General features: G+C 34.0%; 2 protein-coding genes across 5 annotated transcripts in view; both read right to left on the bottom strand.

The window, feature by feature from the left end:
- LOC130467252 (uncharacterized) overlaps positions 1–3,132 on the bottom strand; it is a 31,256-nt gene extending 28,124 nt beyond the window's left edge. Inside the window, exons 1-3 of the mRNA XM_056835710.1 lie at positions 3,075–3,132; positions 1,640–1,839; positions 717–778 (exon numbers count right to left, since the gene is read on the bottom strand). Of these exons, the coding sequence (XP_056691688.1) occupies positions 717–778; positions 1,640–1,839; positions 3,075–3,132 (320 nt within the window). The remainder of the gene's footprint in view (positions 1–716; positions 779–1,639; positions 1,840–3,074) is intronic.
- The window catches only part of LOC110796777 (uncharacterized), a 49,723-nt gene extending 34,429 nt beyond the window's left edge, over positions 1–15,294 (bottom strand). For 2 of the 4 annotated variants that reach the window (XM_056836516.1, XM_056836518.1), the window contains exons 1-2: positions 14,775–15,292; positions 717–778 (exon numbers count right to left, since the gene is read on the bottom strand). The gene's annotated coding sequence lies outside the window, so the exon portion shown is untranslated. Of the gene's footprint in view, positions 1–716; positions 779–14,774 lie in introns of all 4 variants that reach the window. The other 2 variants (XM_056836519.1, XM_056836517.1) reach the window with 2 other exon arrangements.
- Between the last annotated feature and the right edge of the window lie 1,505 nt (positions 15,295–16,799).

The following is a 16,799-nucleotide window of genomic DNA, read 5'->3' as shown; positions in this document are numbered from 1 at the left end:
AATATCCATAGATGGAGTATTTAATGCCATTAAATACTTGATCCGTTTACGTACTATTTGTGTGACCCTACGGGTTCAGTCAAGAGTAAGCTGTGGATTAATATCATTAATTCCACTTGAACTGAAGCGGCCTCTAGCTAGGCATTCAGCTCACTTGATCTCACTGAATTATTAACTTGTTAATTAATACTGAACCGCATTTATTAGACTTAATATTATACGCATACTTGGACCAAGGGCATTATTTCCTTCAGGTAGCAAAAGCCTTTTCAATGTATTGATATACTCCTTTCTCATATTCATCACTCCATTTGGGAAACAACCACCATTCCTTCATTGTATCACCCATTTCCGAAAGGAAGAATGAAGATAGTTAATCAAACAAAAGCTACAAATTTTTTATTTTTTTTTCATTCAGTCACATGGTAATTATAAACGATCATTAGTGCAATTTATATCACTCTATGTAATACTATACTAAATGAGAAAAAGAGGTAGATGTATACAAGTCCACACAAACACCAAAAGAAACACCTAATAAGACCACCCTACCAAAAACCAGAAAACACAAACATGACCTAACGCAACAATCATCCAACATCTCTTTTTTCTTTTAGCAGAAGGGCAACAGGACAAAAAAGCAACCAATAACTTCAGGAGGAAACCACACAAGATGACTAGATGTATATACATGCACTATAAGATAGAACACTTACATCTCCTCAAACTCAGAACCAGTTGTGTAGAAAAATGAAACTCCAGCTACCCCAACAATAGCCTACAATTTTCAGATGCAGTAACAAGTTGTCATCTTTAGACGTCAAAAACAATAATAGAGAACAGTTATATATATTGACAACCCCCTCATAATTTTTTTAGGTTATTTAATCCATCAAATCACTTTCAATATCATTAACATAATCAACAAACTAATATTACTTTTCTAAACCTGTTAGGAGTTAACACAAGAGAATTTATCCTTACAAAAACACTATTTTCATATATCTAAGAAACTATGACTGATAATCTTGGAGATATTAGGAAACAAATACTAGTCTCTAGAAAATATGGCACATCACTCTAAAATCTAAATTTTAAGTGTTACATGCCGTTGACATGTATAAACCAAAGGAGACCCTGCATTGCTCTATCTTTCAACTATTTCACAGCAACTACGTTAAACATGTGTGTCATCTATAACTTAAATCTAAATCACACCCTCTTATATTCTTTATGTACTCTTGTAAGAGCAGTACAACTGTTCCCTTCAAGTTGAAATTTTGTGCGAAATTACTAGTGGCAATAGTAATGTAATTTGAAATAATGTCGTGACAACTAAATCTTAGACCGACGGTATCACATTATTATGAAATTATGAAAAATTAGACAAACATTCGGGTCCTTAGTCTATGTTCCTTCATACGTAGTACAAAAATCAACTCATGATGTCAAATTAATGGTGGAGTACAAGTTAGAAATGATACTGCCCAAGTTCTTATTCCAACAAATATATGTTAATAAAATTTATGGCTTTGAAGAGTTTTAACAACATACAAAATGAGTCACCATTTATCATACAACCCGCAACCCTAGCAAACAAAAAAACAACAAAGCAACAACAAAGGGTTTCCAAAGGCACACAGGAGTAACAGCAGGGCAACACAGCAGCAGAGACAACAACAACTGAAGCAGACTGAAACAGTAACATAGCACAGTTCCAGAAGCACAGATGCAACAGCTGTACAAGGAAATCCAAAGCACCAACAGCAGCAGAGTATAGCATCAAAAGCACAAAGTAGCAGCTGCACAAAGTATTAGACTGCACAACTGCAACTGAGGCTGCACAACAGCAAGACTGCACAAAGGACTGCAGACAACAGATCAACAATCTGACTAGTTTTGATTTTTTATCTCTTATATGGGACATAGTTGTTGATCCTATTTATCAAGGGGTTGGGTTAGGGAAAGCCGTCAAGGAAAGGATACTGGATGAGTTGTTACAGAAAGGGATTACCAACATTGTGTTGTATTCCGAGCCTCGAGTTCTTGGATTTTATAGGCCGTTGGGGTTCGTCTCCGATCCTGACGGGATTAGAGGTATGGTCTTCTCTAGGAAACAAAACAACAAGAACAAGAAGAAATTTTGATCTTGTTTTGTTATTATCACCATGAATATTGTTGTAACTAATTTTTTAAAATTTATTTTATTGCATCCAACATTTATTCTAAAAATAGGTGTATCAATCAGCAGAAAGAACAATTGAACTAACCAGTAACTAGTAAAGTAGTCACGCACAACTAGTTTACTGATAACCCAAGAGAAACAGAAGTGAGAGATCAGAAAAGGGTCATAAAATGATAGTGTACATCTGTTATTAGTAGATATATTGATTATCCTGCAATCAAACTTCCCTCATCTTTCATATAATTTCACATTACTACTGCAGCGCCATACAGATAGAAATAGAATCATAAAGTGAACAAATTTGTATAATGTAGCTAATGTTTTTAAAGAAGAGTTTCCATCAAAAACAAAAAAAATATAATAACAAAAAAAGGAAAGAATACTAAGTTTAAACCCAGCATGCCTTCACTTATGAGATATGGTCAAAGTTCTACACCGCTAAATTTCCTCGCAACAATAAAAATTAGAAATCATAAAACATGACATGCCGATGTTTCATTGAAAACATTAGCTACACAACATAAGCTTTAAGTCACATACTCACACTTTGCAACTAACATCACTACAAAAAAAAGGTACATATTGAGACGGAACAATTGTGACGGTCTAACAAAGAGTCGCAGGGAGGGGCGGGGCGCGAATATTAATTTGTAAATTGCGACGCTGTATAGAGCCGCAAAATATTTCGACGTTTTAAAGCGTCTCTATTTACAAATAAAGACACGTGGAACACACGTGTTTACGAGGACGCAAACCAAATTAATTTTGGGGGAAAAAATCCCGCCTAACTCTCTCTGTTTTTTTGGCAGAATCCCGCCTAACTCTAACTCCACCACCCACGTTTTTCTCAACCTCCCACCGACGTCCTTGCTGCGGTGCGAAACCTAACCACCCTCGTCAAATTTCTCGACGAATTCGTCTTCTCTCCTCCTCACTTTCAGCCCCATTAACGACTTCCTTGAATTTCGTCTTCAACCTTTACGTTAGCACAATCAAAGCTCTCAGTATAAGCTATCTCACTCATCATCCTATAAATTCATGAAAAATCCCAATTATTGAATTCACAATTCGCCCAACAAATTCAATATAAATTCGTTGCTCTCTCTGGTTTTTAATTGGAGAAATTCGAGCATCCTCTGGCTTCTTATTTGCTGCTTCGTCCTCGGTGTTGCCGGATAAATTCGCCAGGTATTTTTTTATTTTATTTTCACACTTTTGTTGCCGAATTTTGTCGAAATTATAGGCTTTATTGTTAATTTTAGAGGTTGTTGATTGTCTAAGTTATACTAGCTGATGTGAAGAAGTTTTATTTTCCCATTGCTTGTCCTTTGCGTGAACTCCCAGGAAAAGGAGGCTTTGCATAGTAAATTTAGAGTGTTTTCTTGATTGCAGGATGATTTAACTTAATCCTGGGTTGGGGGATTGGGAGGTGGAACCAGCAAAATCTGATTAGTTTTCTAAAGAAAATTCGGTTATTATTTATTAAGCACGACATGGTATCACAATATTGTCAAGCCTCGCAGTGGTTGATAGTCAAGGCATCTAGAGCAGGCGGTTAGGGGTTTCGAATCCTAGTTCATGAATTCGAATTTTATTTTATTATGAATTCTAATTTCATTATATTTTAGTTCTTTTGGTTTCAGTGTATAGTAGCAGCAGCTAGTCTGTGCTTTTGAAATTGGTTTTTGTTTTGATTTTTTATCTGTAAATTATAGGGTTAGGGGGTTTTGTTAAAGTTAGATTAGTTCAATTCTTTATAATTGAGTTTGTTTATTTGCTTTCCTTCCTCTTGGCCTAAATTTTATGTTATTTAGTTATCTTTAATATTATTGCATAACACATGTGCACCAGATATTCAATTTTATCATATTAGGACGGAAGTATACAAGTGAATAGACTGTGTACCGCCAGTGTTGTTGTGTCGTTGATAGCTTCTCCTTTGATGTAAAATAATCCTACGAATACTTTACCTGGAGGCAGTTGCTTAACTTAGTGGCAACATCCTTGTGAACAAATATTTCTCTTATTGATGACAAAGGCTGTTTATTTATGCATAGGTTCGGACCCTCTAGAGTTAGAAGAAAACTCTAACTAGTAGAGTTAAGAAACTCACTACCCTTTTATTCGAATTAACAGCTATTGGTGCTCCACTAAAAAAAAGCTCGATCTTTCTCTCCTGCCCTTCCTTTATAAGTTGCGTTCATATATTGAACATCAAATCAATGTGAGCATGAATATGACAATATAGAGGCAGAGTTGTGCTTGTTTCCATTTCATTGATATATTTATTCAATCTGAACATTACAAGCTTAGTGACGTCTTATAGGCGTCTGCACACACAAAATTTTAACCCTGATTCTACGATGACGTCACTACTTTAGGCAGCTAATGTTAGAGGACAAACTAAGAAAAGATGTCATTACATGACAGTGCACAAAATGAAATGCAATAAATAGAAATTGACAGAAAGAAGAATAATATAAATGGGCTTCTTGTAGTGATTGTCGATGGTCTAACCACTCTCTTTGCAGCTTGGAAGTGAACATTTGTTGGTGAGTGCATGAACTGTGTATGCAATATCTAGCTGGGGTGGGGGCTTGCTTTTGATTCCATCTCATAGTAATAAACCTGTCTTATTCTAAGTTTTTTGGACTCGTGTTTTACAATACTTAGCAGCTTTCTTTCACACCTAAGATTGAGTTTTAATGTTTTGAAAACACATGTCTTCAAGTTCTTGAATAAGCATTGTGTATTTGTAGCTTTCCTCTTAATGGTCAATGAATCAAAAGACGATGTTGCATTCAGAAACTAAGGTCTTCATTGAATAATGAGCTGGATGATATTTATTTTTGTTTTATAGAAACGAATTTTGCTAATTCCTGGAATATTATGGCACGTTAGTCTTAAATAATGAGTTGGATGATATTTGGTATTTTTTGTAAATTTGTTGAAACTGCTGGATTGTTTGATGTCTCTTATTCTCGTGATGTTGAATTGCTAATGCTCGTTGCTCTGAATATTGTTCTTCTTATCTGCGGCTTTGATCGGATTTTCTGTTTGGTTCTGTTCTGCTAATCTGCTGCCAATATACTGTTAGGAGCAAGTCCTTGACTTGCTGTTGCTATTCACCGATTAAATTAAAAATCTGAAAAAAAAAATTGGATCTTTCTGTTGTATTTTCTGCAGAATCAATAATCACCCAGTTGTGATCAGATCAGTGATGATCAAATCAATTTTGATCAATTCTGACATATCAGTTATGATCAATCCTGATCAGTCTTGATCAGATTAGTTCTGATCAGTACTGATCAGAACTGATCTGATCAGGACTGATCAGGATTGATCAGAACTGATATGATCAGGACTGTTGAATTGATCAGAATGGATGGTTCATTCAATCTTGATATAGCTTTTTTAGAATCTGAACACACATTGACTTTTTGCCATCCTTTAGCAATTGCAATCTGGATGCCTTGCGAGATTGCCTCACATTATAAGATACAATTGAGATATGATACAACCAAGAAATAATAATACAATCATATTTTTTATTCTTTTTCATTGAGATTGTTGAGCTTATGAATGCAATTTTGTACCTATTTTATGATAAAAGTGAAGTTTTGTTTGGTTGCATATGTTGGGTTTTGCTTATTTGAAAATGCATGGGAAAGTTTAATTTTTTAAACCTTTTTAGGTCTTTGATTGATTGTTGGAGCCGTACTGGTTGAAATAGTTACATGGAATTGGTTTTCCTCTGTTGTGACTGATTAAATTCCTAAATTGTATGTTTGGTAGGCGTTGTTCGTAGGTTCGTGCATCGGTTCGTGCATCGGTTCGTGCGTTGCTACACCGGTTCAAGGTTTTCCTGCGAGTCTTTAGCTTTGTTCGTAGGTTCGTGCATCGGTTCGTGCGTTGCATCTGCTCTTTGATACTAGAGGTATGTATACTATAAAGTCCGTTTTAGGTTTTTTATTGGACAATTGTTATTTCCCTAATTTTATATGGACAAGGGTGGGCTACAACTCTGCAAGTTAGGTTTGTTAAGTGTTAGAATATAATTTCCGTGGATTTACATTTCCTCGATGTCTAATATATATACAATGAGCATATACTGACGTTTATTGTGCTATCTTAACTTACGTCAATCATGCAAAAGTTGGATCTTTCTATTGTATTCCTGTTGATTTAATTTCAAATGTTTTAATATAATAGCTTCAAATTTGTAAGTAGGTATTTTTGTTAGCTTTGGCATTTTGTGTTGGTATAGTTCGTCTAATTACATTATCCCCACTGCATAATTTTTCTTGAATTACATTTAATTCAAGAAATTTAACCATAAATTCTGATTATGAGATGTCACGTTACTTAAGGTACTCTTACTCCTTTTAAAAAATGGATTTATAATGTTGTCTTCGTGTGAAGTTGAAAGTATCACCTTGTGCGCTAAAATCACATGCTTTATTTTCCTTTCAAATTCATGTGAAGTTGAAAGTATCATCTTGTACGCAAAAAGAAAATATAATATAGAAGTGATAGAGGGTAATAACTTTTAGAAGATGAAGATAGATAACAAATATTAGTCACTAATGAAGAATGATTAAATAAAAAACCATAAGTTATGGTATGAATTAAGAAGAGTTGTGTACGGAGGTGTTATGTGACTTAAATTAATCTCGTGTGATATATCAAGGTTCTAAGAATGATCATAATATTTTAATAAGTACATATAAAAATTTCCTATTCTACGACCGACGTATATTACTAATTACTCTACTAATTTCGTATAGATATGGATAAAAGTTGGATCGATCTACCCACTGGTCATCGTGAGTATGTCGATGGTTGTATGGAATTTATTGAGTTTGCCAAGCAAGATCTAGTCGAAGGAAAAATTAGATGTCCATGTAAGAACTGTAAGGTAGAGAAATGGTTCCCCGTAAATGAAGTGGAGAGGCATATTTTGTTTAAGGGATTTTATAAGCCATATAAGGATTGGATTTTTCATGGTAAAGGGGATACGTCTCAGTGTATGTTTGAGAGTGATGGAGGGATTACTAGTGAAGGATCCCTTGATAACCAAAGTGGGTTTGTAGGTCGAGATAATATGGAAGGGCTATTAAGATCAGCCTTTAGTGTTAATATGCCTCCCAATTGCCCAAATTTAGAAGCACGAGAGGATGATGAATGGATTGAGGAGCCCGTGGCCTATGACACAGATGTAGAATATGATTATTCTACAATAGAAGAAGATGTGACGTATAAGAAGTTGCTTGAAGCTTCTGAAGAGAAATTATACGAGGGGTGTATCAATTTTTCAAAGTTATCTTTTCTGTTACACTTGTTTCATTTGAAGTGTATGAATCACTGGTCCATAGAATCTTTCAATATGCTGTTGAAGCTAATTCTAGATGCATTTCCTCAAATACTTGATTTTCCCTCTTCTTATTATTACAGTAAGAAAATGATAAAAGACTTGGGCCTTGGGTATGAAAAGATTGATGCTTGTCTGAATAATTGCATGTTGTATTGGGGTGAATTTTTAAAGAAAGACAAGTTTCATGTTTGTGGTACACCGAGGTGGACGAAAACTAAGGATATGGGCAACATTGTAAGTGATCAAGGTACGGATACTTGTAAGAAAGGTGTGCCAGCTAAGGTTGTAACAACCCACTCTTTTGAGTTGCTACTTAGAATTACTTATTAAAGATTAACCAAACAAAACTCTTAATCCACGACGAATTAAAATAATCTTGTCGACAATTAACTTAAGATTACTCACAAATAAAACTATTACAGCCTTATTCATACAACTCAGTTAGCACATCTCTTGGTCCATTCACGATCCTTGATTTCACCTCGTGCATTCACTAAACCTGCAAAATGACTAAATAGGGATCTGCCCCCACCAGGACAGGTTCAAAGAACAAAGTCAGAGAAACTGAGTACATATTGTCCAACCTAAAATTCATTTTGGTGGCTTCAAAATATGATTCGTAAGTGAATTATTTTAAGCGTAAAACTGATTCGATACGAACTAAATCATATTTCCAAATCAAGCTCTATAAAACAATCTGCAATAATGTTAAGTTTTAAAAATAACTAAATCTCATTTGGAAACCATAATCGTAGATATTCAATATTGATAAAACAAATCAAGCAAAAAAGTTGAACTCGAACTTCGGGATTCCATAGATTTTATTGGTCATAATTTAGAAGATTCCAACCCAATTCCGCAAAATCAATCTTAACATACGCTTGAAAATAAAAATAAAAATAAAAATAATACCTAACAAAGATTCCGAACTCGTTTCTTAGAGTCTTCCGAACCTATGCTCAACACTAGCACATCTCAATTAACTATAGTCCTCCATCTCCATATAAAATGATGATAAATTTTCATGTTGAAACTCTCATGCAAAACATATATATTCCTTTCGAAAGCACTGGAATAAATCCAGATCGATCTCTAAAATATCTTTTGAAAATAGCATCATAAGGCTAGAATGTAAACCAACAGATCAAAAGTGTATTTCTTTTAGGTAATTGATAATTCAAAACTTGTACATGTCCAACTAATTTCAGAAGTCTTTGCTTATTCTAGCAAATCATTTATATTTCAAAATCACACACATAAACGTGCTTCACAATATTTGCTACTTCTAGAAAAATCAAACACATTTTATCTTTTAACATATATACTAATCGGGGGAAGAGAACGCGAATAGAGACAAATGAATAAATACATATCTCTAGACTTTTAGGGGTCGTCACCCCACACATATACACATGCTTGCAAGACTTTTAGGACATGTCCCCACATAGATGTACAGATGTACATTTACACATATGCACATATGTGCATTTACACAGATCACACAGATACACAAGCGTTGTTCATGACCGTTGCTAACGGCTTCTTCCCCACTAAAACACATTTGAAATCTTATCTGATAAAATGTAAGAAAACATATGTGATCACACTTGTTCAAAATCTTGTATCACTAACACAATCTTATTCGAAATATTAAACACAACCGAAAATCTTGTCACAAATCACACTTATACAAGTTGGTAAACATATCCAAAATATTCATTTAGAGTCAAAGCTTTCCACGACTTAATATTACAAAAGGAAAAAAGAAACAAAATAAACTTAGTTTATACGTAATTCAATATTTCTTGAAAGAACTCAAATAAATCTATGGCATGGCCGAAATGCATAACTTCTTCATGACCTATATGTTCACGAGTTCAAAGCTATATAGCTCAACATTAATTCCTCGATATTTTTGACCCTAAAATACAAAGTGGTGTATTCAATTTAGTTTGTAGCACAAATATCATTCTTCAGATTACTCCAATCTATAGCCCCAATAGTATATTAAGCTTAAACCCAAATCATAATATTCAACCTTCATAACTTCAAGTATGATAATCCAAAATCGAACTTAGAAGAGTAGGTTATCCCCAAGTTGGCTTAATAGCTCAATTAAGAATAATTAACTTGATTTTCTCTTAATCTCACTTGGTTACGTACTCGACACTATGACATAGACCTTATACATAATTCTTATTAAGGATTAAGAATAAAACTAGGTATAAATCCACAACCAACCGTATAAAAATACATAATTCGTATAAAAATACAAATCAATTATATTATTTCATACTCCACTACTACAAAAATGGGCAAAGAGACCTATAACAAGAGACCCATAGATCAACATAACAGGTCTCTTGAATATAAGAGATCTATTATTAAATATAACAGGTCTCTAATATGCACTGGGCCCCGCTGGTTTACCATATGAAAAAAATTAGAGACCCTTTACCTCACGTAACGGGTCTCTACACTGCAGTGGGCCTGCTACTTTTTCCCACGTGAGAAAAAAGAAAGACCTCTCAAATAGCTGACGGGTCTCTTCTCCAACTAAATATTTTTACAGTAAAAATAAATTATGAATGCCCTCTTCTCTCTCTTCTCACAAATCAGATCTGCTTATGGTTGAGTTCCTTCCCATCTGGTTCTTTCTATCCTCGCACAAAATCATCAATAAACAATGGTTTCTTCACCATCCATCCCCTTCTCTCTCTTCCTCACATTTAAAAATCTCTTGGAAATCTATTTTGTATGTTTTAATTATCTTGCAGATTTGGAAGGGATGTCGCAACAGCGTTAGGAGCCACCGCACCAGAGCGATTCAGGAATCGAGAATCGAGCTTAAACTCTTCAAGATTTCCCCTGCTAGTATTATTAGAAAGTGAAAATGGTATAGTTTCATCGATTAATTCCTCGTTTTAATTGTTCTAGTTCTTTTTTTTGTTTGAAATTAGGGTTTTGATTGTGTTGCATTGATTTGATTTCAGCCTCGAGACAGTTTGTATGTGCCTAGTTGAAGTTGAGAAATCTCTAAAGCCTTTCGATTCGTGCTCCATGCCTGTTCTTTCTGGTAAATTGTTGATTTCGCCTTGTTGATTTCTCATATATTGTTAATTTCTCTAATTAGTATCCGGATAAAAGTGATTTTTGGAGTGCGTAATTTTGGAGTATACGCTTGAGGAATTGCTTATGTTTAGGGTTGAAGAGCATGAGTCCATTTTTTCCCATTATGCTTCAGAGATGTTTGTGTGATACTGCTAGTCTTTGACCACTAGTTTTTTACCACTGCTTGATTATGAGATATTGAGATAGTTAAATTATCAAGTGCTATGATGTGAGTGGATTTTCATTGAACTTCTTTCTTCAAAGTTTCAACTGTATAAAAAAATTTAGCTTATAAAGTCTACATAGAAACAGTAAAGAGAAAAAAAAGGCCTAGTTACAGTGATTGTTTGTGAGATGTCACTGCTCAACATTTAGCAAAATACAGACTAGTTAACATATTTTCTTTTTGGTGTTTCCCTGAATATAGTGGGGGAAGAAAAGAATGACTGTATAGGTGACTAAGAGTTTTTATCAGATGTTTACAATTTTAGTTTGTTACCATGTTCTACACTGATTAAATATATTCAAATTAATCTACGGAAAGTCCATTTAGAGTATTAGAATCTACTCATCAATCATGAACCAGAGTAGGGGCAGTTGGAAATGTCAACCAGTTGTAGTGTCGTTGTTGTCTCATCGCATTTGATTCAAAGATGATTTATAATAAATGTCTGGATCTACTTTTGTTATAAGTCTTATTATTTATCTGAATTCATTGGTATTGAATTTTGCTACTAAGAATATGATTAGCTTGGTTTGCAATTAAGTTTCTAATTTTAGAGTTTAATTTTAAGCTTTAACTTTTGCATATAATCTGACTTTATTATGCAAATACTACATCTAACTAGTATTATACAGACTTGAAGTTTTCCTTACTAGCTACTCCCTCCGCCTCTCTTTGATTGCCCTTGGAGCAATTAAAAAGGGTCGAAGGAAGTAACTTTACTATAGGAAAATCTTCTTTTCTTTAGGCCTCGTGATGTACATTGTATCATTCTCATGTAAATGTCTCGTGTTGTTACTTTTAAGATATTTTCAATTGCCTTTGCATCATAATACATTGGTTTTCTCCTTGCACATAGGTTCTTGTAAATGTCTGAGATGGACCAGAAATATAAAGACTAGGTAGTTGATAAAGAAACTTGTGTTTCTTCTGAAGTAAAACCTTCTTAGTCTTTGTTGGTTTTGTTTATCAAGCAGTGGAAGAGGACTACTTTGCTAAACCAGCTGAGACTAGGAGGCCTTTCCGTGCTCTTCTTGATGATGGCCTTTTAAGGACACCTATCACACGAGTTTTTGGTGCTCTCTAGGTATATTTTGGTTTTATTGTGTTGAGTGGGAATGCATTGCCTTAATGGTTGGTTTTCTAGAACACTCTTGTTGTAATGCATGTTCAATTAGTGTTTGACCAGTGACCATTAAATCTCATATCTATAATTCCGAATTAGTCTTCATCATTGGGTCTACTGTATTCATGTCTTGAAAATCACACTAGTTATGGCTTGTGAAGCAAGGAGGTGTTATAGAGCAGAATTGTAATATTTTGTCTCAACCCAAAGCTCTGGTTCTACATCTGTTAAGTGTATTTCCTGGATACAAAATTTGTAATTATTGGGTTATTATTTGATATAGTCTTATATAAATTAAGAGTGGTCATGAAAGGCTGTAAACGTAACTGTTAACATCAAATAGGAGCTTAAAAAAGAGATCAATACTCAGATGATATTTAGTCATGTATACTTGATTAGTTTTCTTTTTACAATTTTTTTTTGGTTGATTGCAGTATTGAAAGAGATGAAGAAAGGAATACAATTACAAGTGTAGTTCAAGCTATAAAAATCAAGGCGAGCTCTTATTTTCCTTCTAAATAACTTAGGATCAAGGGTAGCCATTCCAAATCATCATTAGATGTGGGAGTTTGTTTAAGAGTTATGCCTGTTATTTCATTCTGTATATTATCTTTTTAATATTTCTTTGATCTAATTTTCTTATAAAGAGGGATATGAAATTAATTTGAAAATTTTTAAGCGTGTGTTTGAAAGCAGGGATTGGGTGTTGGTCTAAGTCGAGTTGTTGATGCCTACTCCTCCGAAAAACAAATATGAACGAGATCAAGCCCATGCTCCTGGATTAGATATTATATGTTGCAGAGCTTATAAATGTGACTACGGAAAATGAAGATGGGGGTATGAAATAGCTCAATGACATTATATGTTTAGTGGGAATTAATTATAAATGTATATGGTTTTAAATTATTGGTGTAAACGATGGTACCTTGTAAAATTATTATGAAAATTTGTTTTTGATATCTATTATTATTGGTGTAAACCAGGCCTCTCGCTTTTTGGCGTGTTAAATTACTAATGCTTATTCTTTTATTTAAATTAGTAATGCTTTTAAAAAAAAAAGAAAAAGGTGATAAAGAGACCCGTTATATGCAGAAGCAGGGTCTCTCCCTTTCTGTAATAAAAAAAATGTTAAAAATATCAAAGAGACCCCTTTTCTTCACTAGGGGGTCTGAATTTATATAACAAAGAGACCTCATTTCTTTAGGGATGGGTCTCTTTAATTTAGTTAAGAGACCCCATTTCTCTAACCATGGGTCTTTTCCTTTATTAAATTATTTTTCGAATTTTAGGATAACAGACCCCCTTTCTCTAGCAAAGGGTTTATTCTTTCTTAAGAGACCTCCTTTAATGAGGGGGTCTCTTTATCAAAGAGACCTTTGAGATAGAGACCTGTCCATAGGAGGTCTCTTATGCATATTTGGACGGGTCTCTTTGCTTATTTTTGTAGTAGTGCTCAATCAGATAATAATCTTAGTCTTTCGAGTTCAAACACACTATCTATAGAAAATAATATAAATATCTCAAATTACATAACTTGTTAATCAAATGTTTGAATATTACACGTCATAGCTTATTTCAATGAGCTTCACAACTAGATACAAAATAACTTGATAAATATAGACCATACTGTACAATTTAGAAAATTATTTAATTAATTAAAATAAACACAGTATCGTGGGTTGCTCAAAACCAAATATTTAAAAGACCAAATAGCTAATTTTTACGGTTACCCAAATCGATAAAATCACAAAACTCAAATTTAAAATGTTTATCTCGTGATTATATCCCGAGTTAAAAATCAACATTAACTAGTAATGTTCGTGAAAGTATCGTTTAGCACAATTCATAATTCTTTACTTAAATCACCCCGTGAGAAAGAAAATAATTAGCTCATAAAGATAGTTTATAAAGATATTTATGAAATTATAGATCTCAAACAATAGTTTAAGTAGAACAAATATGTTCAAAATGAATATTAGGCTGAGTAAAGATACAAAATATTCTTATATTCAGCATATTGGGTTTACACTTATCCCCCACAAAGATCGTAAGTTTATTTAAAACTAGTAGTACGGTTTTGATCGAAAAATATGATCCAACCAGAAGCTCTTACCAAAAAAAAAAAAAACTTGTTAATCCCAAACATATTTCAATAGTGCTCGTGACTTTCGACTCATGTACCTTATTTAAATTGATGTATCTATAACTTAGTTACTCAGAATAATTCCCAATCATAACGTACTAAGCACCATGAAGTTAGTATAAGCTCTCTCAAGGTATGGAAGGCTGACATTGTTACGACCTATATCATTCTTAATAAGCATAACTATCTCTAACAAATCTCACATTGGTCACATACCTAAAACACATGATCAGAGTTTCTCAAGTCTCGCGATCAAAATTTCACAAGTCTCACAATCGAATTGTCACAAGTCCATATTCAAATCAATCAAAAGTCTCCCGGTCAAACTTCCACAAGTCCCAAAATGAACTTTCACACGTCTCATGTTTAAATCAATCAAATTATTTAAATTCAAAACACAAAACATTGAGTTTATTGAAATGCTAATAATGTTAAAATCACACATTATTAACATAATCTCAATTTCTAAAACACAATAACATAACACTTGAAATTAAATCAAAAGTCTTATTCTTAAATATAAATCACATAATTCACAATTTATAATTTTTTTTTTTTAAAAAAATCTAACACAAGCCATAATTTCTATAGAGGTGGAAGAACAATATGTACCTTAATCACTCCCTTCACACTATCTATTCCACGAATCCATAATCCTTAGCTTGATAATCATCCTTGTTCCTTTGAACTCCATAACTATTTCTCCATAACGATTTCTCCATATTCACCTTACAAATTGCAACCTCCAATTCACTTTGTGATTCTATACAAAATAAGAGAGGAGAGCAATAATAGGAGGGTCGACAACAACAACATCGACATCAACAATAGCAGCAGCTCCGCAGAACTCTAGGGGGTCTAATTTCTTGCACACAACTCCGAATTGAGTTATTCTTGAGCCTAAATTGGGTATCTCGAGGAGATCTACAACTTTTATGAAGTAATCAGTGGCCAAAAATGGCTTTACGATGAAAATAAATGGACGAAACAGAAGCTGTAGCTAAGAGGAGTGAGATTGAGTTTTGGGTTTAGGTTTCTCTTTTTTTGGCTTACAATTATGTGAAATTAATTAGATGATTTTATCAAATCATGCATGAGAGGGAATATTATATGAATATAAGGTGACAACTCAAAGATATTTATGTTTTGGCAATTTCTCCTTGTGACACGAAGAGAAAGGAGTAGCAAAGTGATCCATGATTATCAAGGGCAAAATAGTCATTTCATTAATCAACTCCTCTTATTTTTTTTTTTTTTAATCACTAATAACATATACTAGTGAATACCAATTTATAATCAATACTTAACTTTGGTCTAAAACTATTTCAAAACATAATTAATCTAGTTGGCATTTTGTTAAGCACTGCTTAAATTCGGGCTATTACAAAGGTAATGCGATATTTCCCTCTTATACCGAGACTAAAAAGAATCTACATGTCATCAGAAACAACAGAAGATATGAGATGGCATGATACAGAGCGATTGAGTGAAGATGATAAGAAGATTTTAAGGCATCCTTCAGATGGCTTAGCATGGAAGGCATTTGATGAGCGTCACAGAGATTTTGCATTAGACCCTCGTAGTGTTCGATTAGGTCTTGCGAGTGATGGTTTTAATCCTTACCGTTTAATGAATACCACTTATAGTACGTGGCCAGTGATGTTGATTCCTTATAATCTTCCACCATGGTTATGTATGAAACCGTCTTCTTTCATTCTGTCCATGCTTATTCCGGAAAAATCAAGTCCCGAAAATGATATTGACGTGTATCTGCAGCCATTAGTGCATGAATTGAAATTGCTGTGGACAGGGGTTGAAGCTTTTGATGCTTTTGCCGGAGAGAAATATAATTTGTGTGCGGTTTTGTTTTGGACTATTAATGACTTTCCCGGCTATGCAATGCTCTCTGGTTTGAGCACAAAAGGTTACAATGCATGTCCTATATGCTTAGATTCCACGCCTTCTGATAGATTTGGGAGCAAGATTTGCTATTGCAGCTATAGAAAATGGTTACCTGCAGATCACCCATATCGATGTCAAGGTGACAAGTTTTGTGAGAAGTTTGGAACTAATGAGTGGGGTAAAGCCCCATCTCGTCCTAGCGGCACTGATATATTGAGGCAGCAAGAAAAGGTGAAGCATGTTTACGGAAAGTCGAAGGCACCACCGAAAAAGAGGAAAAGAGGACATGATGATGACAATGATGTCCAAGATGAAAGTGACTTTGGTACCAAGAGAAGCATATTCTTTGATTTGGTGTATTGGGAGCATAATCTTCTAAGGCATAATTTAGATGTGATGCACATTGAGAAAAACGTGTCTGAGAATATTTTGGGAACTCTTCTTAGTATGGATAAGAGTAGAGATAGTAGGAATGATCAAGAAGCCCTTGAAGCATGGAGAATAAAGTCTCACCTTTGGCTGAGTACTAATCCAAACGGAGGTGAATGCATGCCTCCGACTTCCTATTCTATGTCTACGGAGGAGAAGGAGAGGTTCCTAAATGTTTTGCAGAAAATTAAAGTTCCTGATGGATATGGATCCAACCTTTCTAGTTGTGTGAATATGAAGCAAAGGAAGTTGATTAACCTCAGAAGTCATGACAACCATGTTCTAATGCAGGATATCCTTCCCGTT

The sequence above is a fragment of the Spinacia oleracea genome, chromosome 2 (genome assembly GCF_020520425.1).
Source record: "Spinacia oleracea cultivar Varoflay chromosome 2, BTI_SOV_V1, whole genome shotgun sequence".
NCBI lineage: Eukaryota > Viridiplantae > Streptophyta > Magnoliopsida > Caryophyllales > Amaranthaceae > Spinacia > Spinacia oleracea.
This window is presented reverse-complemented; position numbering and strand designations above follow the sequence as displayed.